Raw genomic sequence first — 26,085 nt, 5'->3', positions numbered from 1 at the left:
CTTGGCCAGGCAGGAGGCCATGGCACCAGCAGCACGGCAGCAGCAGGACAGACAACCACAAAACCCTGACAGTGGTCCTTCAGCTCCTCCCGGGTGCTGCTTTGCCTCCCCCCAGACCCTCCACCTCCAGCCCCAGCTACTGTGCCGGGAAGTGGCAACCAGAAATTCTGTGCCCGGGAATGAGTTGTGTACCCTTCCCACAGGCTTCAGCAGGAGGGAGAAGAGAAATCCTTAATTCAAGATACAAAGAAAATATGTATTAAACAGCTCTGTTCTGTTAATGAAACCTGTATTTTAAAGAGATGGAGAACACGGACCATTATAACGTGAGGCTCTGCTTGACCGTTTAACTGATTTACAGATCCGCCCAGTGAGAACGCAGGAGTTCATTTAGTGAAATGTATGTATGAGATTAACAATCAAGGAAAGGCTAAAATTAAAATGAAGAATGAGGAGAACATTAACAATAAGAATTTTCAAGCGCAGAAAATGCTGGGTAAAGCAGTTACATAGCGGGAATGCAGGAAACTGGTGGTTTATTTTCTTGGGATTGTGCATGTTCTGATCCCACACAGTCTGAGACATATTTTTCAACAACAAGCTGATACATTTTTTGTCCCATCATTATGGATTTTGACAACGTCATTTTGGAACCTTGGTTACTAAGATATCAATAATTAAGTGCTTTCACACTTCGCTCTTGTGAATACTGGCAACTTATCTTTGTCCTCCAAAGAAGCTAATGGTATAATGGGCAAAACATCAAGAATAATTAAGGAAAATGCTGGTATAAATTCCATCAGAAAAAAAAAATACAACTTTGTGCACAGTTCCTGCTTGATACCTCACATCCTGCGCTTAGTTTCAAAATAAGGGAAAGTTATTTCTTTCCGTTACCTCTTAACCATGTTTTGTCTGTGTTTAGAGAAAGAAGTACATGCTGTAATTAATGATTTAATAGCCTCTATGTGTACTCTCATTTTCTAGTTAAAAGAATAACTGGCTGAAACAGCAGTAGCCCATTACAAGAAGCATCCTTCTCCTTTTGTCTTTCCCTGTAGAAATGTTCCCTGTAACACAGTGCTGCTCAAAGTCTCCAGCCTTCATTTGCAGAGAAGATACTGCAACCCGGTGATATCTCAGAGAGGAGGGCTGGGAGAGAAAGAATTAATTTTAAAGAGCACAAAGTCTATTTTGTACCTATAAGTATATAATCTGCCTTAACTGGGAAACTCGTACAGTGAAATTCAAGGAAGTGCAAAGTCCCCTCCTAAGGGCACTCAACACACAAGGCAACAGAAAGAATTTAAAGAACATGTAAAAAGACAACTCTGTTATAAAACTACTAATATCTTGATGCTGTCACTGTGAGAAACCAAGGCAGAACAGATTCATTTGGCTGAACAGTGGATGCAGCTTTATACAATGATTAATACTTGGCAACCCCCCTCCTCTTGGCTTGTCACCAGCAAACTCACTATACTTCCTTCCCAGCCCTCCATTGTATTTTATATAATGACAGACTCAGCTCCAAGATGAGATGAAGCTCCTGTGTCTGGATCAAAAGCAGAAAGGAAACTTCACGACAAGGGATCTGAACAGCCAGTTTAGCTGCAGAAGCGATGGACAACTTGAATCTGCAGCAGATGCCTCACTCTGCACCTATAAACTCATCCAGGATGTCCATGCCATCACTGTTCTGTTCTGAGGATTCAGGTACAGTGCAGGAACGGTCAAAAAGCACAGAATTATGGTGGGGTTTTTTTTAGTTCAAAAAGCCCCAGAGAACAGGGAACAATACCATATAGCTCAGCTTTTACATCATCCTGGACAAGTCCCAAGCATAACTACATAATTAAGCAGTGATAATGCACAGTTGCCCCAGAATATTCTTGGAGAGGGCAAGTCTTAAGGTACAGAATTACAGGACTCTGAAACTGCATTACACACCCCAGAAACAAGAAACAGACTGGGACACAAACTGAGTCAAGGACTGGGTGGGTGGTAGGTCTGCACTGCATCGGACCTGCTCTCAAACACCTGGAGAGGAAATGAGGGCTCCCCTGGCCTTGAGAGACACTGACTGGTACTACTGAATGTCTTCAAGAACTGGGAAAACATCAATTACTCCCATTCTGTAAATGCAGAATACAGCAAACTTAGTGTTACCTGACCTATGGTGAGTGCTTCCCTTCCTGATCAGCAGCTGCACATTACTGCATATCCTTCTTTTTAAAATCCATAATCCTGTAATTATTTACACACTTTTCCATTCCTTTACATAACAATTCAGCATTCAAGTTGGTGACAAAATTCTTACAAAAACCATATTAGCTCCACAAATGTTTATCTTTAATCTACAAATAACTACATTTTGGAGAAAATGAAATGCTGCCTTTTCATCATTAAATTATGCAAGACTTGCAATCTTCATGAGTAAATTTGTTGCAATGAAAATGGACATCTTGGTATGAATTACAAAGGACTGGAAAATCTGAAGTAGAAATAAGCCACCAAAAAACTACAGCAAGAAATATTACAGGAACCAGTATGTCAACCCTAATTGTGTAATTACTTTTTGGTTTGGTCATATAAGCTAGAAGCAAGAAACAAGAGACAATGGTAATTTCTTACTGCTGAAATGAAGGTGTCAAACTGTCTTGTATGCTCTGTGTGCTCTAAGCTAAAGTTTACATTTATATCATGTTACTTCAATTACAATCTTAAAAGAGACTTGAATGCTTTCAACTGCATTAGGCCAGGATTCATAGATGTTGAACACACACACACACATATACTACTAGTTGTAGTAACATTTTCATGTGTGCTTGTTTATGGACATTCTAATGCATGCATCATTTGTTTGAAAAAGAAAACTTTGTTTAAAAAAGAAAAAAAAAAGTACATTTTGAAATATTCTGTAGTTGTGCTTTTTTGGTTTGTTTTTTTTTTTTTTACTGAGGAATTTAAAAGATTAATGTCTGCAGTGACATGGAACACAGCAAAACTCCGTAATACTCCTGGGCCTGATTCTGACACCCTGGCTCACAGAGCTCTGATCCCCAGAGAGTCTGAGTTACAAGGAGCTACCCACACAGAATTCTGCCTGCACTGAGCCCTGCCCAGCACCAGAAGGTGCGAGGAAAAAGCAGCTCCGTTCTCCCATCGCTGCCCCCAGCTCCCTCTCCCGTCCTCTCCTCCCGCACCCTTCCCGTACCATCCAACGGGGCCAGTCATTAGCTGTCTTTCTCAAAAGCAGCCCAAAGCAATCTTTATGCTACTGCACATTATTGTCACTTTATTTTATAACTTATTTGTTTTCATTTCTTCAATTTGCCTCTCGTGGGATTGACCCTTGGTGCAGCACTGACAGACGTGTGTGTGAGATGAGCAAACTTCATCCTTTGGTAGACAGACAGAAATCAATGGAACAAAGACTGCTCTCCAGTACATAATCAGAACACAGGGCTGAGGGAAAAAGAATGTGAAAACCAGAAACTGAGTATATACAGAGTGGGCACTTGTGTGCCTAATCAAAAACCACACATGGGTGTTGCAATCAGCTCAACCAAGTACAACAAAACTTCTCCTCTAAACCACATTGTCGCATATTTTACAGATACCACACAGTCTTCTACAACTCGTTTTAGGAATGTTTTTAACCATTTTAATGGGATTATTGTCAAATGCCTATGCACAGAACTGTGCTAAGACTTAGGAGAAAAAAATGCTATAAATAACATATGCTATAAAATTACTTAATATCTCTTTTTACATACAAACGCTAGTGCTAATTAATATCAGAGCTACTTAGGAGTCTAAAGAAGTTTGGCTGATTTTTTTTGGACTGTTTCTCAACTGACTTGGACTTCAAGAGGGATAATTGCGGGGTATTTATGAGAAGAAGTAAAAAAACTTGCCCATGATGCAGCAATTACTGAAATGCCAAGTATCCAAAGCACTTGACAAGCTGGAATATTAAGATTACTTCCAGGACAATGGCAAATTACGGGGTTCACTTCTTAGTAAATTACACAGGTACCTGATAAAGACTCTGCTACAAAACATTGCATTCATGCATATACACCATCTTTCTCTGTACAGATAGATAGATTATTTGATCTCTACATATAAATTATGCTTCTTTTACATGTGTACATAAAGTATAGGAGAATATATAGGAGTATGCTGTCCATGAAGCACAATTTTCAGAGAAGCAGACCTGGTCCAGCAATCATATCCAGTCTCAATGCAGTCAGTGAGGTAACCAAGAAACCAGAGTCTTACTATTTTCCTGCAAAAATATACATTTAATTGACTATATTAAGAAGTATAATTTGAAACAATTTCAGGAAAAGTATCTTCGTGAAATTGTCTAAAAATCAAGCACAACAATATGACATAATGTAAGACCATCTATAATTAATAAAAGTATTCCTTGCAATTTTCTGCATAAATCAAAAAAAAAAAAAAAAAAAAAAAAAAAATCCCATTTCTGTATTTACACGGTGTGCAGAACCCCTTCCTCTTTTATTTTAGAACTATGTGATTAAACATATCCTTTTGTGAAGAGTAAGGCCAGATTTGAAAGTGAGACTGGGATGCAAACACTGACATGAGCAGAAGCCATAGTCATGAGATCCAAGGCCAGTTTTGGCTCATTTTTACCTAGCTTCCTCAAGTTCTAGCATAGGATATGAGTAATTGTGACAACCGTAACATTAGCCGGTTTGGCTTTCCTTAGACTTTTTCCTCCTTTTCTGTTTCCCAAAGAACTTGATAAGAATTTTTGATTGTTTGTTTTCTTTCCTTTTTAATTTAGAATAACTTGACTATTAAGATGATTCTTTTTTCTTTGCAGCTGTTTAACTTCCACTTCAGTCTTTGAATTGTAAAACTTAAAAAAGAGACACCTTCCTTCAAGAACTTAAAAATACAAGTTCTTTTCTCTTCTAAATGCCTTTCTCCTACATTGAATGACTGATGATAAAGAACATACTGTCAGACCATAGCAAAGGCTAAACACATACAGCAAAACAAACACTGAATTGGAAATTCCACCTCCAAGTGCCACCTGCATATCACAATCTAATTACAAAGCTGTACGTTGTAAGCATTAATTCTCAGAATTTTCCTGTAAAGCAAGGTATATTCACCACCCCTCTCTGCCCACCATATTACAGGTTGAAAACTAAGGTATACAAAACTCTGATGTCCCTTTAGAGAAAATTCAGGAATTCCTAGTCCACAGCATTGTTTATAGAACTCCTTTTCATAAACCCAGAACTGGACACACCACTAAAAGCGATGTCAAAATAGGAAAGTTCAAAATCATAGCACTTACTATTAAAAAAAAAACCCAAACACAAAACAAACAAACAAAAAATAAAGCAGATATTCTAAGGCTTGTCTCTCCTGGCAAGCTCTGTAGCTGCCAGTTCCACACAGAGCCAGCCTGACTGAGATTCAGGCTCCTTTGGCAATATAGTGATCAAATGTTCTGGTACAGCCACATGGATACAGACGGGAATTCCCTCTTCCCAATCCCTTCAGTACTGTGGGATAAATAAAACGCCCTTTAATCCTAAATTTTACTTCTCCAAGTAGTTTTAGTCTACCTCAGGAAAAAAGAAAGAAAAAAAATTATGCTGCTGTTTCCTAAGATCACGGCCTCCTTTGGCTGGCGACGAACAGACCCATGAACATGAAGCTGCACTGTGCTAAAAGCTGTATATTCTGGATATGCAGTGTGTGTAAGAAAGCCCTCAAGTACATTTTTTTAAGGAATGAATATGAATGAGAGCAAAAAATTTAAAAGACTACTGTAAGGGAACTATGTGTTTTACTGACTACCAGTACTGTCTAATACTTCTAAAAATTTGCGTTGAAAAATCATTATTTTGGTACATAGAGTGACAGATTATGAATATATGTAACTTCAAGAACTTAGTATCTCACCGCAATATTTTTTTCCAAGAGAAAATGCATGTATAAGTATCAAAAGTTAAGTTTCTTAAACCACGTATTCTTAGTTTTCATGTCTGAATTCATCTCTGTGGTTTCAAGTTTCAGATCCATTAAAGACACACATAACAATATATATGTTACTATGTAGGGTATGAAGATCTATTTAAACTTCAAAATACCAGCATTTACCAGACACTTTTGACTGAAGGCAGGTTTTGTGAAAGTGTTTTTAATAAGCAGGCCTCAGAAAACAGGAGAACCTGAATATCAAAGAATGTATTTATGACAATTTGTTGATGTAAATAGTTTGAACAAGTAGCTCTTTTTAGAAGTGCATCTGCTTTCAGGCAAAGTAAGATAATGCAACATTCCAAGTAACAGAGGTTTAGGTAACAATCTAAAGCTGCATCCTCGTAAGAGGATTTTATAATGGAGTTGCTGACAGCTGGAGATGCCATCGAGGGCATGGCCACAGCAAAGCTTTAAGGGAATATTTGTTAAAAATATTCTCATGTTATAAAGTTGGTGGGTTTCGGTTCACTGTCAAATTAAAGACAACATCTTTTTTATTTTTCATATCTTATAATAGCTTGTTCATCTTTTTTCCGCTGATGTCACCAATATTTCACGAATGCCTTGATCTTACTTTTAATGTAATTTACATACATACAAGCACCAAAATATAATAATGATAATACCCAGTGTAGTGTGGCTAAAATGCAACTTCAAGACTGCAACTGTAATTTGTGTTCTGTCTTTCTTTGCCATGTTTTGTCGTAAGGAACAGAAGTAAAAAACTCTGTTGAAGACGTGTTTTGAGAAAATGTCATCTATATGCACAGAGACAAAAAAACAGTAGTACTTCTAGAAGTCCTGGCTTGTTTTGGGGTTACCCACCCCACAGCTGCTAAACAGATCAGGTACAAGGCAGCCAGCACATGACTGACTATGAGCATGCAGACTGTAGCTAGTAAATGGCATTTTTTACTCATTTTAGCAGAATGTCCATTTTAGACTGCAATAAAGGAAAACCAGCAACCAAAGGCAAAAAGCTACTGGGAAAATTACAGATTTAGTGGGGATGTTTTGCTGAACTTTGATTGTAGAAATAGGAAACAACCTTGACAAACACTATCCTCCTTTTATTTTCTTCAGAAATACACAGAAGGTGAAGAGCATTTTTTCATACACAAGAATGTGTAAAACCCACTGATTCAGTACAAAACTATCTGCAGAAGATAAGAACATCTGTAGTGTTCTCCTGCCGCAGTCTAAACACCGGGAGATAGGCCCTGCTCCCTCCTCGTCGGTGATAACAGACAGTGTGTGCTCCTGACAATATCATCATTAGAAACTTTATTATTGCATTTGGTATTTCACGAGATGTCTGGCAGGCGAGTGCTCAGACACTGCAGAGCGCATCGTTCTCCCACGTGTTTCATGGATATTTACTGGATTCCAGTATAACCTAACCTGTTAATGTTTCTGGAATGTATAAACACTGTTAACTGCTAAATTCTCTGTATCAACATTTCAGACATAACCATTAAATAAGTTGGTTGCTAACTGTTGAGGAAGATTTTGATTTATTGAGTAAAGTATCATCATGGGATGAAAATCAAGATCACATTTTTAGGGAGACATGACATATCATCCATAACGAGATGTAATTTTGTACTATAAGAGTAAGGATAAAGAGTGTGTTTTTAGAATAGAATCAACAGACGAATTTGCACAATGCTGTTACCTATTGATACAGACACTTGACTGATAATATTGTCTATTTATAACTTAATACTATTCTGAATATTAACAAAAGTTTCTTGGCATCCCATTAGCAATTGTATAATTATTTCAAAACAGATTAAAATACTCCACCTGATTGAATGTCATCAAACAAAAATCTCCATTCCTGACTGAGACATTAGTATTACGTTACATTCCTCTTAAGAAAAACAATTGCTTAGCATCTACTCCCAAATCCTTACAGGTTCTTCAGCACTTGACAAGTTGAGAACCCAGCCAAGAACCGTCTACCAGAATCTGTCAGTATCTACACTATACCAACAATGAGCAGAAGCACAACGTAAGTTATCAGGTAACACAGATGAAACTGTTCCTTAAACTGGCACTACAGATCTCAGTGAAAGCCCAATCAAGTGAATAGAGTCAGTAAAAGAGTAATATTTGATTTCAGTGGGCTTTGGACTGAGTCTTAACAAGAACAAACGCTGGAAGCATCACTATCCACGGCTTACTCCGAAGGACAATCTGTAGTAGTACCAACTGCTCCAAATCTTTGCTTCAATCTATCGACAACCAAGTCAGTCTGTGGAACACATGGAAGTGGAAAAAACCCCAGGAAGCTCTGCAGGCCAGGCTATCATCCACCTGCAGCAGGACACTGGAAGATACTGCCTGGCAAGTGCTGGGCTGTCTACGTGTGTCTGCGGGAAGGGCACAGCAGCACAGGCTGACCTGGGGAAGAGCTGGGCAGCCCCTCTGAGCTTCCCTCCACATTTATGTCCTACTGTGACAGGGAAGCAGGCTCAGGACAGGAACTGAAGCTCTCCAGGCCACACCATGCAAGTTCATTTTCACCCTCCATGGCCCTTGACTGCCTAACCCACCTCACCAGCTGATGTAAAGCTGCTGTTGTACACATCAGCTCCTGCAGACCCAAGGAGGAATGGAACACCTCCTTCCTCCACGCCGGTAGGTCCCACACTGAATACAAGCAGGATCCCAGTTACAGCAATGCAAATTCCTTAGCTTAAGAAATTGCCATTTTAAAATTTTTGGGGGGGAGTCTTGTCTGGAAAGTAGAACACACACAGCAGTGATCTAACAGACATCAATAATTATTACACACTCAAAGCTTTTACACAAAAAATCACACAGGGACATCTCTGCTGGATGTAAGCAGCAGAATCTGGGGGATTCCAAAGCATTGATATTATTACATGTTTCCAGTACTGCTGCTGAGAAGACCCACTGCTGGATCAGAACTCCAGTACATTGGGTGTGACACAAACATCCAACACACAAAGACAGTTCTACTTCGGCAAAGTAAGCAAACTACTTCACATAAAGTGTAATGGAAGAGTACAGTCCTTACAAAAATTCACACTCTCATTCTAACACAAAATTTAACTGTTTCATTTCCTTTTATTGACATTCAGTAAATCAACTATATAAAATGTCTGTGGTGTCTATAAAAAGTTTTTAATTTTAGCCTAATGCAAACACGTGGTATTGTTAGCTACAAAACACAGCCAGTGAAGATAAGTAACAAAAGATGTTTTCCTTTGAGAAATGTTAAATACTTCACTTTTCACAACTGAGCACAAGTTTCTAAAGGATGATAACTTTGTTTTGTAATTTGTTTATTGCTTAATCATGAAGACCAGATTGAGCATTTGAGTCACACAGTTTTTTGTTGCACACTCCTACAACAAGAATGTGCTGTAAAATTTTATTTCTTTTTCCTTCATTCAGCTTACTGCTTGCTTGTCCTCCTGCTTATTCAGCTAACCGTCTCGAAATGAAATGCAATCACACAGCAAGATTTCACTGCTGCTAGAATATTTTACACAGAAAACATATAAGCATGAGGAAATAATGCACCACTATTCTCATATATTACATCGGACTATTTTCTAACTAATATAGATAGGAAGCATTTTATTGCAAGCCCAGAGCAAAAACAAAGGAAGACAAGGTATCCTGGGTAAATGATACATTTCAGCAGATAAAAAAGCCACTCACACACTATCTTTTCTGTCTCAAGTTCTACCTTCTACTTTTCAAATATTCTTTCACTGAAATTTGCAACAAGCCAAACCCAGTTTGTTCCACCTAGTTTATGTCTCTCCATTTTACTTACAAGGTTAAGGTGATTGCCAGAATTGTGCTCTTACGCCCAAAGTAATTAAATTAATATGGCAAATGCAAAGGGATTTGGGGGTTAATTAGAAAGCAAAGCATATGTTTAACTCTGAAACACCACCACAGTACATACAAGATTTTGAAGGTAAGTGAATGAAAATAACACATGAATTCAGGTATTTCTATTTTGGGGACCATACAGTGGTTTGGATCTCTGTTTACCAGTCTTTTCTGCTGCATGACTAGTTCTTCCTCTCCCTTCTCCTGAAGGCATTTCCAACCCTGCTCCCTCCTACACAGTTACCCTAGGGATTATAGTAGTACCCTGCCTGATGGCTTTTATCTGATGATTCCCTATCTCCAAGGCCATCTGGCTCTGCTCCTGGATTTCCAGTTGACACGAGTTAGTCATCCTGCACCTATGACAGTAAAACCATTATCTTTTACTCCGGTCATTTCTGAAGATGTATCCTAGAAAATATGCTGAATAAAACAAGGTACTTTTCATCATATAAGTAAGTACATACAAGTGTATTTTATGCATCTCACTGCAGCGTGGTTTGGACACCAAAGGACGGTCACTTAGAGAACACCAGGACATCTTCCAAGCTTCAGGTTTAGCTTGCAGAAGACTTTTCTTAAGCACACTGCTGACAAACTGAAAACTGGAGATAAGAAATATTTCTGTTTCACTGCACAAGCTGGTAGGACTGAAGCCCTAAAACCACTGTGCATGTAAGAGATGCAACAGCAAGCTACACTGAAAGGAATAAAAAGGGCAACTAACCTTAAAAATGTGGAATAAAAAGTCTCTCTCATATCGGAATCTTGAAAAGGAAACACACATCCTCCATCCTTTACGGACACAGTGTGCTCTAAAGCCAGTGAGAAATGCCCTGGATCCCTGGCAGAGAGCAGGACAGACCTGAGGACTGCCTGGCACAGAACTGCAGTGTCAGAGCCTGAAACAGGCAGGGGCATGGGCTGGGCTGAGGGAAGCCTTGCACACTTACTCAGCTCAGCCAAGCACAGGACATAGTTCAGCCAAGCACATTATATATATATATTTCCTCAAAATATTTTTCTCAGTATACAGATATTATGTAACTTAGTGATTCCTACTGAGATAGTACATTCTACTTAACACAGCGAGTTAAACACAGGCAAATGCTTGATTGTTATTTGACTGTTTATTTTAAACTCCCTTTGCACATTCTTCCACCAGTTAAAGCAAAACAGTTTACTATCTGTGCCGGTGTTAATGTTTGACATGTTCTGTCCATTTTTCACTTCATATGAACAACAATGCAATCCAGCTTTACCATCTTCAGTACCAAGGTATTTCAAGTTTCTAAACAGTTTTCCCTATACAACTGCAAAAGCAGCCTGTGTATGGGGAAGGATGAGGAAGGGGCTAGGACAGAAAAAGCCTTTCATAGAGTCCAAGCTCTTTCACCAGTGCAATAAATACTGTAAATGGGGAACAGCTATTCTGTCTTCCTGCAACACCATGCATGGAATGGAGACTGGGAAAAAAAAGAGGGAAAAGATGCAGCTCTCCTTGATGAGCAGAGGGAAACATTATCACAGGGAACTTTCATATACAATCTGCTAAAAAGTCACTATCAGACTAACAATAACCACCTATATTCCAATATGCAGCCATCTATCCATATGCCTCCTAGCCAACATTTCCTTGATGTCAGCACTATATATCCCTCCATTAGGGAACTACTGCCACGGTTCCCCTATCAGTAAATAAAACAGTGATCAGCAGATCTGAAATACAGCAAATACTTGAAAAGGTATCAGAAATGTTGATATGTGAAAAGGAGACAAATCTGCTTCGCAGCAAAGAAGGGAAGAGCTCTTTAGCCATAAACATGTCACCTCCCATGCTGGCATGGCTATTCCACATTTATTAAATCCACAGAAATGTGCTAGAGAAAGCACTGCACTCCTATACACAAGCATCCCCCCCATCTGCCATGTACAGGCACAGGGCCCACTCACCTATGACAAAAAATGCCAGTAATATGTCAGACTGAATTATTATTACATATAGAAGAAAAAGAGTTAGTCCAACTAAAAAAAATACCTGCCAGCAACTCCAGACAACATCCTAACTTTACATAGAAGTGCTGGGCTATCAGCCAAAGGGGGTGCTGACTTTGGTCACACAGTGAACAGATGATATTTCTAAAGCTAATGCTAATATGCAGTACTATGCTTTTAGAGAGATTTTTTTATTTCTCATAAAAACTTCGGTGAACATGACGTTCTGAGGAATCACTAATATGAAATGTTACTTGAGGATACAGATCTCTCCAAGCCATCCAAGTTAGCTGCAGCCTGAGCTTCCTGCTCCCAGTGTTGGAAGAATAGCTCTATGCAGCAGATGTGTCATACCCAGCACTCAGATGGCACCCCGTTTCTTTCTTAGCTGTGTTCTCTCCTCCTCTAAGTAAATACTGGAATGATTACAAGTGAAACAGGGTGTGAGAGCAGAAAATGGAATACAGGCTATACACAATTAGCAGAGGAGCTGTTTGTGGCACGCTGACACGAAGAATTGTGCAAAGAACACTCTGAGGTATCAGCCAGTGTGAAAGGGATAGTGTGTGCAGTAATGGTGTACAAGGTTTTCATTCTGCAGTTTAAATTCCCAGTATTTCACAGCATATATCCTTGCAAAACTTGCTAATAATCAACACTAATATCTACTTTTGATATTTAAAGTGAGTTTGTTCTCCTGGCAGCACAAACTTGAAGTTCCTTTCCTTGTTTCTAGAAAACAGGGTAAAGGACGTATGAAACCAGAAGTGAAAAAATACAGAGGGGCAGCGTGGCAGCCACCACTGCATCACTACTTAAAAAATACTTTTTTAAAGAAGAAACACTACTAATGCAATCATCATACCTGTGTTCTCCTGCGATCATTCTATCCACAGACACCTTCTAAGCACGAGCAAACACCAAAGCTGGGGTTTTTTGGGCTACATGAGCACTTTGCCCAGCAGTCAATCATGAGACATTGCATTCTCACAAAAATGCTGTGCCACATTACAGCCTCAGATGCAGCTTTTGGGGCAGCACTAGCACTCACCCCTGTTCTGCTGGCAGCAATACAAGCTCTGCCCAGCTGTTTTACAAACACTGGTCAGCACTGCACTACCCAGAAGTGCATTCCTGTGTACATTTGTGCTGGGTGTGCTCTGCTGCACCCACTGCCAGGGTACCCAAACTCGGAGGAGTTGGAAACTGGGCTTTGGAGCGGCCTTTTCATCATTCCAGCTACAAGTAACAGGATTGCTGGAAAAACAGAGTTCAGAAATGGGCTCACACGAGCCTGTTATTCCTCAGGCTGATTGGAAATGAGACACGTACTGCCTGGACACCTTTACTGAAGGAAGGGCAGTGCTGGAGCCTGGCCGAGCTTTGCCTGCCTTGCTGATGGCAGAGCTAGTGCACTCCTGTAGTGCTGCAGGGGATAGCCAAGGAGACAATGCCCTGGAAAGGTGGCCCAGGATGAAAAGCCTGGATGAAAGCCGTAGGACCCTCACTTGGACAGACTAACCACACACTCCAGTAACTGCCAGGGAAGATAGTGAAGCTGAAAGAGGCTTAGTGCAAGCATGCAGGAGATTTGTGACAGAAAGTTAGAACTCCATGTCAAGCCTTTCATGCAAACAATAAATATTACTTATGCTCATAATCAGACTTTTCTCCAGCATCGTCTTTGAATGTTGAACCTTTTTCAATTAATTAAAAACTATGCACTGCAGAGTGCATATTTTATCAGCCCTCAGCTGCTTAAGTGTCTAGAAAAGACCAGGCAGTTTTTCTTTTTTCCAGGCAACCCAGAGCAAGTACTTGCAAGGGTCATATCTTTTTAATTATCTTTTCTCTCTTTGATTAATTATTCCGTCTGACAATAGCGTGTTTCTAATGCTATTCACCTGCCTTTGATGATTGACAACTTTTCTGTCTGATTCAAAGCAAACAGCTGCTGCCATGATTGCCTAGCAACCAGGATGTGATGGATGAGCCCCAAAGATGGATGGCTGCAATAAATCATGTCTCCAGCTATAAAACTGAAAAAAGGGATAAGAATAAAAGCGAACAAAAAAACAAAACAAGGTTTCTTCCCATGAGTGCACTCAGCTCCTTACCAATTACACCTGAAATGGACTTTGTGTCTATTAATAGCAAAGTTTTCTAATCAGTAAGAATGCAATGATGCCATTTGTATCAAGGTGTGTTTACAATTGTTACAGCAAATTGGCACTTGTACTTCAATTACCTACTGTGTTACACAAGTGCAGGAGTAGGACAGCAAAGTTTTATCCTATACTGTTGAAGGCTTTATAGAAAATATTATGTTTTTGCAGAGTTTTTTCATGGTGTTGGACTTGAATGAAGGGTATAAACGTGAATTCTCCTTACTTTTGACAACTGAGTGTACCAAAAGTAAATGGAACTGAAAAACTCATTTCTATAAAACTCATATAAGGTCCCTGCTGGCTTTAAAAAACATGTTTTAACCTAAATGTTTATTAAATGTTGCTGTCATTCCCTTTTGCTAGGAGGACATCCTGCAATCAAAGAAAAAGTTGATGTGACAGGCAGTGTTTCAAAAATTCCATCTACCTGTGCAAATTCAAGACTGATCCAACGACATAACTGTTGTCTCATTTTACCTACCATTCCTGTAAATCATTTGATTTTTATAGGATGTGCCAGGCAAGGAACAGTCAATAGTTTGTCAGCTCGGAACAAGTTTAACCAGGCTGGGTATCACTCTTGCCTGAAGATGCTTGTGCACAAACACCCCAACACCTTAAGTTCTGGCACTGCCTACTGCTGAGGCTGCTCCATTGTTGGAATGTCTACCTCCTGAAAGTCCCTGCCTGCACTTCCAAGGAAAGATCTAATTGCCTATAAAAAGCTGTTTCCTTAATTCTTCCAGCAGGTGGGGGTGTCCTGGTTCCAGCAAAAGTGCTTCAAAGAGGGAAGGGATTGCCCTCACTACTTACACAGCCAGCCCATCCACCCTCCAGGAGCACCCTGGACACTTGGGAGCAAACACCAAGACTCAAAGATTCACAGTCCTGGATGAAGAGCATGGGCAGAAAAGAAATATCTGAATGCTGAAATAATTATGTCCTAGAACTTTCTTTTCTCTGCCATTATTTGGGATCCAGAAAAAAAAAAAAAAAAAGGCATCCTGTTAGCAAAAGGAAGCTGGAGTGTGTTCATAAGCCATTTTTATACTGGAAGTGGCAATGCCTGGCAATGTTACACTGGATCAGCTACAGTGCTGCTTATATTTTAGTGTTACACATGGCAAGTCTCTGTGCTCATGCAAAAGGCTGCCTGTATCCTTGCACGGGCCACGGCTTTGTCTACATTCTTTACAATTATTGAAATGCTCCCACTAAAAACTTAACTCTGCCTCTGCCCGTCCCTCTCCCTGTTGTACAAACACACACACGTACACACACGGAAATCCAGCCTCTAAAACAATTGTAAGGGACTCCTGTAATGACCGGCGAGTATCTGGTAACAAACAATGAGAAAGCAAAGCCATCAATCACAACGTGCACGCCGAGGCCTCCATTCTGTCCCAGCTCATCCAACTCTCAAGTTACAGCTTTACACGGCAAGTCTAAATAATATTCAAAATGATAAATGGCACTATAAGCCTGATATCCATCATCAATCTTTTTTTAAGGAACATCCATCTTCAATAATGCACGTTTGAATCATGTGAAACCAAGAGCTCCCAGATTCATTTACACAACCCCCAGCAAGCTGGTGCTGCTTGAATGATACGTGTCAGCCAGTTTGTCCCAACTGCCAAACTTAAAAAAAAAAGGGGGGGGGGGGAAAGAAATAGAAAGAGACAGAAAGAAAAGAAAACAGGAGGGGAAAACCTTCAGGGGGCTGAACAAGGCGACTTAGCAGATAATATGAAAGCACATAACCTCCTCAGTGAGTGTGGCAGTGCCCCCAGCACAGCCGGGCGCTCTGGTCCCCGCGCCCCGTCCCCGGCCGGCCGCAGCACATCCAGCAGCGCCAGAGCGGGAGCTGCCCCGCGCCCCCCCGCGCTCTGGCAGGGCCCGGTGATAAATGACACATGTCATTCTGTCGGGAGGGAAGGGTGGGTCAGTGATGTATGGCTCTGCTGAAAAGGAAATCGACTGTTTGGCATGGTGCGGCTATTCTCCACCAGGATTTAGTTTCAGAACTCTAAAATGAAATCTCCGATGTTTCAAGTGCACGGTTAGGGCAGGCCGACGTGCGGCCGAGGCAGCTTGCTGCCTTTTTTTTTCCCCCCCCCTTGTTTTTCTTTTTTTTTTTTTATCCTCTCTCTGCCCTTCGGATTTCAAAAAACTGCTCCACTGACTGGAAACTGCAAAAGAACACACATATATCAAAGTCTTCAATAGTTATGATCCATGATAAAATTTAAATAGGTTGAGGTTTCTATTTTTATTTATTATTGGGGGGGAAAAATGGCATGCAGGCTTGACACAAAAGCAAGATAAAAATTAGCATGTTTGAAGTAATCGTCCCACAGCTTGACATCTGCATAGTAAATTTTAAAGGAAAAAAATGTGTCAGGCAGGCATGAGCTGTTCCCTCCCTCCCCCCCTCTTTCATTAGCTCACTGGCAGGGTGGCACTTCTGAACCTCATTACTGCAGGAGGATTTATGAAGCTGAACCCAATGGCAAAGAAAAGGCATCTGTCAATAATTGTAGGGAGCTGCACTCACAGCTTTGAAATCTCATTAAGTATGCAGTTATCAGGCATAAAGATCAAAAACATTACTCAACTCCGACAGAATCTTATGGAGGAACATTAATTAGCAACAGGCCTACAGTACAAAAAAAAAAAAAAAAAAAAAACAGACTTCCTCTCACACCTGCCCAACCCACAAACCAAAAGAAACACTCCCCCTCCCTCCAGAAAAAAATAATTCCCAGCATCTGAGACTGATCAAGTACATGAAACAAGAGAGAGGAAAAAAAAAATCCAGTTGAGACAGTCTTGGCGGTGAAGAGAGAAAAGGAAGAAGCTGTCAAAGTTGAGAAGGATGTCAGCACTGGCCCTGATTACAAGGGCCTATACAGTTCCCAGGCCTTTTATCATCCCTGCCATCAAAAACAGACTCTGTGTCACAGATGGATGACTGATGGCTGCCAGTCTGGAGCAGCCTCGCCAAGCCTCCTGGAGGCCCCTGCTGCGATCTGGCCCTCCAGCAACAGGCTTGACCTAGCAGGGAAAGGGCTGCCGGCAGCCAGCCCAGTCCCAGAGACACTCAGGAACAGCACCCTGTTCTGTTCTTCCCCAGAACAATCCAGCGAGAGCTTGGTCAGGGTTTGTTTGTTCAGCTTACAGAAGTTAAATGCAATACTGCTGCTCGCCATGCAAAGGCTGTGCATTATTTGAAAATAACACCAGGAAAAAAAAAAATGTGAAAAAAAAAATAAAACCCTCTTCTTTGTCCATGCTAAATGTATTTTTCTAATCCTGTTTCTAGTTTGCATTTTAACCACAATTTGCACACTCAATTGCTTAGAAAATAAGTGAGAGAGAAATATAAATTTGGGGGGAAACATACAAATTCATAGGCGAAGCTGGACCATAAAACCTAGTGACCTTTGCAGCATTAAGTATGGTGTGCAACTAATTAAGAACTATGGCCATATTAACATTTTTTGTTACAGAATCAAGGATATCAGCTACACAGCTTAACCCATAGCACATATTTTTTTCATTTCCTCTCTACCAAAAACTGTGTTTGCAAACAATAACGCAAAGCTACTTGTTTAAAAAAAAAAAAAGAAAAGAAAAAAAGAAAAAAGCAGGAGAAGGGAAATCACCTTCTGTAGTCTTTTTCCCACTTGGGACCATGCCTGAAAAACTCCCTCTCTAGTTACATGCTACCCTTCATACATTTTATATTTCCCATAATTTTGCGCTACAAAGAAGCTTTCCAATGTACAATTCCATTCCTGTGTTATTTCCTGTGTCCTGGGTTTTGATATAATGTACATGTTTGTCTCTGATTTCATGGGATATACAGTGATGTTTATGTCTCACTTATAGCCACTCTGAAGACTAGCTTCTTAATGAGCTACATCTTTAATAGCGCACAGAGCCAGGGATATCTGTGCGCACATACAAGACAACCTGCCTGTCAAAATCTTTTCAATATCTAAAATTAATTCATTTACTAAAGTAATGTGCTTTAAAAAAAAAGCTTAGCTCTGACAAAATACGGAAGTGGAAGTTCCGCTCTAAACAAGATTTTTTAAAGAATTTTGCAAAAAGTGTTACAATAAGGTGTTTATATTTTTTCGTATGCTTACCATATTACTTTTATTATGTGTAGCATCAAAGTGATTATAGCAATTACATCTAACAGAATTAATTATAGAACATCCCATCATTTCTAAATACATAATGCATTAGAGGTAAGCCAAAGAAAGAAAACATCTTGACTGTGGTGACTATTGTTGGAGTATTTTTTTCTTTAAGCATGAAGGTGAAACCAAAGTAGGAAGAAACGGTGGGGTAACAGCGAAATGTTAACTACAAAAATCTGAATATCAAAGCAGGTACATTTTTACTAGTGATAGTAACCTGCGCAAAGCTGCGCCAGCACAAATATCCATGTAAAATCCATTAGAGTTTTTAATCACAAAATATGGAAACTAGCCAATTCACCTAACCAATGTGTTAGTACATAAAGACAAGAGTGTATGAGTGAAAGAGTTACAAGCCTTTACGTATGCAAAATAAATTCACTCAAAGCTTCATTAATATTAATTTAAATTCAGAACCCATTTACATTAAATTGTTCATTAAAAATTGCCTATTTTATGCAACATGCATTCCGCAAAGAACACATAAGAAAGTGAAACAGAGGGCTCAATTTGATGATGGAAATATCAAAAGTAAATGAATTTGGATCATTCCAAACGAATAGTAAAGCAGCCCTCTGCTCTGTGCCAGTGCGCGAAGTTTGGCGGGAGTTTGGCGGAAGGGCACGGAAACTGCCTGGCTTCCCCCTCGCCAAGGCTTGGCCGCCGCCCTTCCCACCTCCCCACCACCACACAGGCTTGCTGAAACGGGAATTATTTATGGACAGGACCTAAAACCCAGCCCCGTGACAATGCTCACTAATTGTGAGCACACTGGGCTGCCCCAGAACTTGCATTAATTGGCAGCGCCGCCAGGCTGAGCTGCCCAACAGCCGCGCCCGGGTGGAAGGGGATGGGAGCTGGAGGTGAGGCAGGCTGGCCATGGAGGCTCCTCACTGGCAAACTCCCACACCAACAACCACAGTCAACTTACGTGATTCCCAACAGCTGCTCCGAATGAAGAAAAGAGAGTCATAATTAATAACATGTGTCCTGACAGAGTTAATTAATAATTTATAATTAAGTCTAAAATACGAACTTAGATTATTCTTGAAGAGTTGCCCCTTTACTGCCCGAAGATGCCAGGTAATGGCATTGGCAAAGAGCTTTCAGATATTTTATGATCCTCTGGTAACTCTTTCCCCACTCTCCCTCTGCCCCCAGGGGAAAAAAACCCTTTGAACATTTTCTGAGAAATATCTTAAAGTTGATGCCTGCAATGAGAAGTGTTTAAATTCTGCAGATTGGCTCTCTGCTGAGATGACCAAAATATCTTTCAGGCGCAAAATCAGGCAAATGCAGTAGGATGAATCTCGCAGTCTCTGAAATTAAGCCCTACTTATTTCAACTCTTTCAGTTCTTTTTATGAAAATGGTAACAAACAATTTCAAGCTCTGACAATGTTCTATTCTGCATTATTGTACTTAAGAAAACTACAATACAATCTCTCATGGACTATGCCTTAAAACCTTTGAGCCAATTTTCATGCTTTATTTTTTTTTAATGTTGAAATCAAGAAAAATCAATTGCACAAATTTTTTTCAATCCTCCTGCTTTAGGTTATGACACATACACACACAAAAAAGCAATGCATCCATTGTTTAGTGGGATTTTTAAAATTAATTTAATGTCTAACTGCAAATGCTGGAAACTAGAATTAATCTGTCTGGATAAAAAAAGGCTTACAGACATTTAAATGCATGTATCGGGACACTTTATCAACCTAACATAAAATTGTCATCTTATCTTATTATATGACTATTTTATGCATGTGTCAAAGAATTTGAAAATGAATGCCTGTCTATTCACTCTAATTACAACTGCATATTATCTGTCTGGATGTACCAGTCCATATCATTGTTACCAAATACAATATATTGTATTCACCTTTCATTTTTAACTTAAGGCTGATAAACCACAATTTGGGCGTAACTAAATTGGAAAAAAATTAGCAAACACAGAGAGAAGAAAAAAAAAATATCAGACTAAAACACCTGAGGTAGATTGTTTAGTAAATGATGCTGAAGTATTTCATAGATAAGATAACACACGACTGCTCAGCAACTCTGTTATTTTTGGTGTTGTATCATAACCATACACACACATACACTCCTACTTGACAATGCAACACTTCAGGCATCTTAATACCTGATCCACTAGCAGCACCTTGAATACAGGGCTGTGTTAAAATCTGACAATCTGTGTTTGGATTCTCTAGGAAACAGTCACGACATGGGATTAAAATATGGATTACTACACCGTAAAACCAGCAGTGCCAAGGTTTGCCTAGAAAGATAACACATAGGTTACTTTACGTCCTGGCAAATGATTTCTTTTCATTCACTCTGTACCACCATATGTTTCTGCATAAGCGTGCACATAGCACGCTTAAAAATGTACCCCACACTTCACCCTGAAGGTGATCTTTTCTATACAGTTTCCACTAATCCTGGAAGCAGGGCTGACAAAAAGGACCCACTCTAATCCTGCTAACTCACCCTAGCTTCACTGCATTTCCCATAACCCTGCAGCAGTCACAATTCATTCTAATCACTTTACAAAACAATCTTTAGTAAAAAGAGGAAAAATGCAGACTTGTAAGCCAATTTAAGAAATAACTGCTGATACATCAGTTATTGACTATTTCACTCCTGCTCATGATAGTGCTCAAGGCAAAACCGAGAACAAAATGACAACATCAACCGCACGCAATAAACTGTGGCCCAGGAGAGCACTGAAGCCCTAATTGACAGCTGTCAAGCTAATGGGAGAAATGGCAGCTGATTCTGGAAAATTCTGTTTTCCAGGCGGATATTCAGGGGAATCTATCAAGCCTTTTTATATTTATGCCCCTTTTCCTTTTTTTTTTTTTTTTTTTTGCATTGTTCCTTCACACTTTGCTGGGGAAAAAAAAAAAAAAAAGCAGAGGACAGCCATAACTAATCATTTTGTCAGCTTGCTGCTAGGAAGAATCTCTGCCCAACAGAGAAATATGTGGCAGGTTTGGAGGCAAATAACATACTAAGGGCTGACACTGCAAGTACCTTTATAGGTAGCCTACTTTATCGCTACATTTACTTTTGGGGTATGTATGTAGTTGCAAGCAATTGCCATAAATTAAAGCAAGCATTCGAGTTGCCGGAGTCAGAGCTGCCTGCAAATCTGGCGGCACAACCTGTGTGCCATCTTGCATCTGTTTGCTGTGGTGCACCCCCAGCCCCATGCTGGAGGGGCTGAGGGCTGGCACGAGCACTCAAGTCCCTGGAAAGTGGAAGTGCTCCGCACCTCTGAAACATCAATTCCGTGTATTTCAGTGCTCACACTGACCAGGTGCACCTTCTGAATGTAAGCACAGAAGTTGGGAAGAGCCTAAAGTGTGCAGCAATCTCTAGGGTTTAAAACATACTATATGAAAAAAAACCCCAAAAACATAGGCCCAGGTTTGTTTGTTTGTTTGTTTTTCCCAGAGGCTTGAAAACTCGGTGCAGTTGTCTGGGTCTTACTGTTCTATTAAGTATTTAAATAAATAAATAAGTAAACTAAATGTGATTCCAGCAAACCACTAGTTCCCAATCCCTCCTCAGAAGGTATGTATACAAAATATGCATTAAGTCATTTCTGTCAGTAGCAAGTACATTCTCTTGATCTTTTAAATAGGTTTCTAAAAAATCTGCAAGTCAAAGTTATAATTTAAGGATATATAATTACTGTTTGCAGGAACAAGACTGGCCTCTATTAATACACTATCTTAGCTTCCCCAGACAGTAGCGTCTAACTGGTAAATACCTTCTTCCTCCTGACTTACATGACACAAGTCTTTGGAGCAGCGATTCTGACTATCATCTTGCTTTAACAGGTGAGGAATAAAATTGCAATCCCTGACTCTTCTTCCCAAATTTATCTACAATATTCACCTGAGTCTCAAAGCAAACAAAGTGAAATTATCATTTTTACAGATTCTTGATTCTCAGAGACAGCTTTAGTCTTCCACAGTGTGGTGTTAACACTTGGGCTAGACATAAAGAATTTGTGCACCTGTCTGTTATGTCTGCGAGCTCTGTGCTGCTGAGAGTTCTTTGTTGTTGTTATTCTACTCCAGACCATTAAAAGGGCCCTAATTCCTATGACATGATTATCCAGGTACCAAAGCCCATTTGTCACCTGCAGCAGAAAATTGAGTTAATGCACAACTAAAGGCAACCAGGACTGTGTAATATCAACTTGATTACATCAAACTAGCTGCAAACCTAATTCTGCTGGATGACACTGCGTGGAGCTTGTCATCTCCAATCATTAAAGCTGTCAGGAATCCATCAGGTTTACAGCTAATTAGGTGAACACTAATGAAGCTGGCAAAACAACTTTTCTTTTTTTATGGCTGAGCGGACCTTTCAGTTTGGAGAAAAAAAATTCTCGAGTATTCTCAAGGTTGCTGGGGACTGGATTTCCTGAGTTACCAATCAGCAGACATCTTTAATTCTCCCCCCACCACCACCTTTTTTCTCTCTCAGTACCAAGCAATCAATTTGTCATCACTCTCAGTATGCCACAAAAGCAGTCATGAACCTTATAACTCGCAGCTCTCAAGCCAAAAAGGGGGAAAAAAAAAGTAAGTTTCTTCTGTCTTAAAATAAAACGCCTCATACAGCTCACTTATTTATCTTCATGCACTTATCAACAGCATAAATGTTCTTGTTTTTTCACTCTTGTCAAATAAGTAGCCCTTCAGTCATTCTACATCCCCCATATCCATTAGGCAGAGGCATTTTGATAAAGTAAAGCCAAAGCTAGTGTATGGGAAAGAATGAAAGCACTCACTCTGCCAACTTCTGATTGACCATTAAGCTATTGATGAATGTGCCTGTCAGGAGAGAGACAATTAAATCAAATATGAAACAAAGTCGTTTTGACGGGTCATTTTGATAGAGCAAAACCATTCTTCCATCTCCTATTAGTCCTGCAGTCAAGTTTTTGTAATGAATATTTCTTAACTAACCTGTTATTTCTTAGCTGTTTTTTAAGGTGTTAAAAAAAAAAAGCCTTTGCTTTTACTGCTGTTAGAAAAAGTAACATTTCCAATGTGACCAATAAAAGCAGCATCTCAGTGGGAAGCAATTATACACAATACTAAATGTTTAATGTGGCTATCAAAAAGCTAAAAGTTTAAAGAGATTACACTTCTGCTAAAAATGAAAGATCGCATATAATGGATGGTTCATTGGAGGAAGGAGGGAGAGACAGAGAGTGGTGGAGGGAGAGAAAGGTACCTCAGAATGTGTGTTTAGTGCAGAAACATTTTCTTCCAGCATATGGAGAGCCCAGCTTACAGCAGAGTCGAGTGTGTCAAACACATGAAAAAGCTAGATTTTGCAGAACTAAATTCACTTTACAAAATAGAATTTCCCAAGTATCAGGAAACGTTCACCTTTGTCATTTTTCTTGAAAATTGTTATTTGACGGCACAGGCCAGAAAAGCAAAATATGATCATGAAGTACTTGGCTACGATATTGTTTGCTAGATGGTATCACTACCGTACTGAGAAACTTTCCAAACTTTCTAGCTGTTTGTATGCGGGGTAAGACTGCTGGGAAGACTGTTTCCCTATTACAAAAGTACTGGCTGAACACATGTGGATGCCAAAGAGTAGAAGAAAGGAAACATGGACATCCTTATCTACAATTTGTGTCACTCCCTGAGCCCCTTGCTGTTTACTGAATTCAAACCACCCCACTCAGAGAAGTTGTCAGGCAGTGTGGGAGCACTGCCACGCTGCTGAACGCCCGTGTTCCAACAAACCCTACACCAGGCTCCAGGACTACCTGCTCCAAGCTGTCCTGAGCACAACCACAGCCGCGCTGCCTCTGGAAAACTTCCACACCGGCCCCTCGGGGCTGCTGCACCCCGGCACCCCAAGGCTGTCCCTCAGCAGAGCCTCTCCGGTGCCTCCCCCCGGTGCCAGCCCGGCCCTGGCAGCCCTGGGCCACCGGTGGCACCGCTCGCCAGGAGCCCCTCAAGTTGCGCTAACAGAGAGTTGACAGGCCACGTGTGACGTCACCGAGTCTGGCGTTACCATGGCAAGTGATTTATTGATGTTTATCGGGAATGAATAGATCAAAGGCTGCCAGATGACAGGCGATCAATCAGACATCAAATCAAGGATGGCAACAGGCCAAGGAAACCTTTTCCAGCCCACATATCCCCAACTAAGGATTACTGTAAAATTATGTGGGGCTTTTCTTTTACTGTTTTCTTTTCAATTTGGCTTTTCCAAAAAATACTGCTTAAGTTTAACAGGAGTTGACATTTCTGGCAAAAGGAAAACAAGCCAAACAAACAAAAAACCTCACCAGCACAAAGCCTCGAAAAGTATTTCTAAAAAGGAAAAAAAAAACCGGTGGAAATTGTAAAGGCACTATCAGAAACATGCACCAGTCACTTGACAATACACAGACCCTTTTTCTTTTTTTTTTTTTTTTTCTCCCTTGCTTTACTTTGCAGCTTCTCCTCTGGACTCATAAATAAGAAATCAATAGGATTAACAGAAGAGGCTACCAAAGAAAGTGATCAACTAGGTGGGTCTGTCTGTCTGGCAGAGACATCTCCAGTTCAGTACAAGGGCAGAAGAGAAAAACGTAAAAGTTGGGCAAAGGAACCAGTTCTGTGCTTGGATCTTCAACTAACACTGCAGACCCTCCAAATTACTTTGTCCCTGCCACTTCATTCACAGCGTGCGATGTATTTATACATACCCTCTCTCTTTTTTAATAGGAAAAAAAAAATCAAATAAAAAGAGTATTTTCCCTGGCTTTCACAAACCATTTGCCTGTGAGGGAACGGGATGTAGAAGAACGAAGACTACGAGGGAGAGAAGCAAAGTAGGTGCCAAAGTACAGGCTGGAAGTAACCAAAATTCGCCTCCTTGCTTCCCCCAGCCCGGGAGTGACACCGACCATACGAGCCCGAGCAGTGTGTGCCCGCACACACCCGCCTGCCCCTCGCACAGGGTTACCCCAAGAACCGAGCCGGGCGATGGCAGAGTTCGGAATAAATCAAAGTGGGCACCAAAAGTGGGGAACGGGCTTTCATGCGCCCCCACCCCAAAGAAAAAAATAAATAAAATCCCCCCAAAGCCCCCCAACCCAGGCGCTGTGCCTCCAGCCCGGGAGTTGCTCGGCAAAGCCCTCGGCAGCGGCGGGCAGCGGGGCAGGAGCGGGGCGCGGAGCGGCGGCCGAGCCCGCCGGGAGCCGGTTATGAAAGAGAACGGAGGGAAGCGAGAGGAGAAGCCAGCGGCCGCGGAGGGAAGGGAAGGGAAGGCAGGGAAGGAAGGGAAGCGGCTCTCGTACCTGCTGCGCGCCGGGGCGCTTGCTGCTTCCTCCTCGGCATGCTGGGCTCCTGCGGGCGCCGGCGGGGGGGGGCAGCCGGGGAGCGGGGGTGGGAAGAGTTGCCTCAGCCCCAGAGATCCGGTGAGCTGCTCCAGCCTCGGCGCGAGGGCTGGGTCGGGGATATATTTTTTGTTGCTGTGCATACACGATGCCGAGTAGGAGGAGGAGGCGGCGGCGGCGGAGGAGGCGGCACAGAGGAGAGGACAGCCCTGCTGCTGCTGCTGCTGCTGGCAGAAGAGGGGGGAAGTTTGACAAATCGCCCCGGAGGAAGGAGGAGGGGAAGCCCCCCGAAGAGGTGTGCGGGCGGGAGGGCTGGGGAGAGCCCGCAGTCCCCCCCACCCCGCCCTGCGCCCCCGGTGCCTGGCCGGGCTGGGAGATCACGGCATAAAGACGGGGGATCTCTTGGCCGGAGC

The 26,085-nt window shown here is 41.1% G+C and overlaps 1 protein-coding gene across 1 annotated transcript in view; it reads right to left on the bottom strand.

The window, feature by feature from the left end:
- The window catches only part of TSHZ3 (teashirt zinc finger homeobox 3), a 61,677-nt gene extending 35,996 nt beyond the window's left edge, over positions 1 to 25,681 (bottom strand). The window contains exon 1 of the mRNA XM_082290251.1: positions 25,634 to 25,681. Coding sequence (XP_082146377.1) covers positions 25,634 to 25,673 — 40 coding nt within the window. The 5' untranslated portion in view covers positions 25,674 to 25,681. The remainder of the gene's footprint in view (positions 1 to 25,633) is intronic.
- Positions 25,682 to 26,085: the final 404 nt, after the last annotated feature.

The sequence above is a fragment of the Coloeus monedula genome, assembly GCF_965178545.1.
Source record: "Coloeus monedula genome assembly, chromosome: 13".
NCBI lineage: Eukaryota > Metazoa > Chordata > Aves > Passeriformes > Corvidae > Coloeus > Coloeus monedula.
Note: the sequence above shows the minus strand (reverse complement) of the source record. Positions and strands in the feature narration are given on the sequence as shown.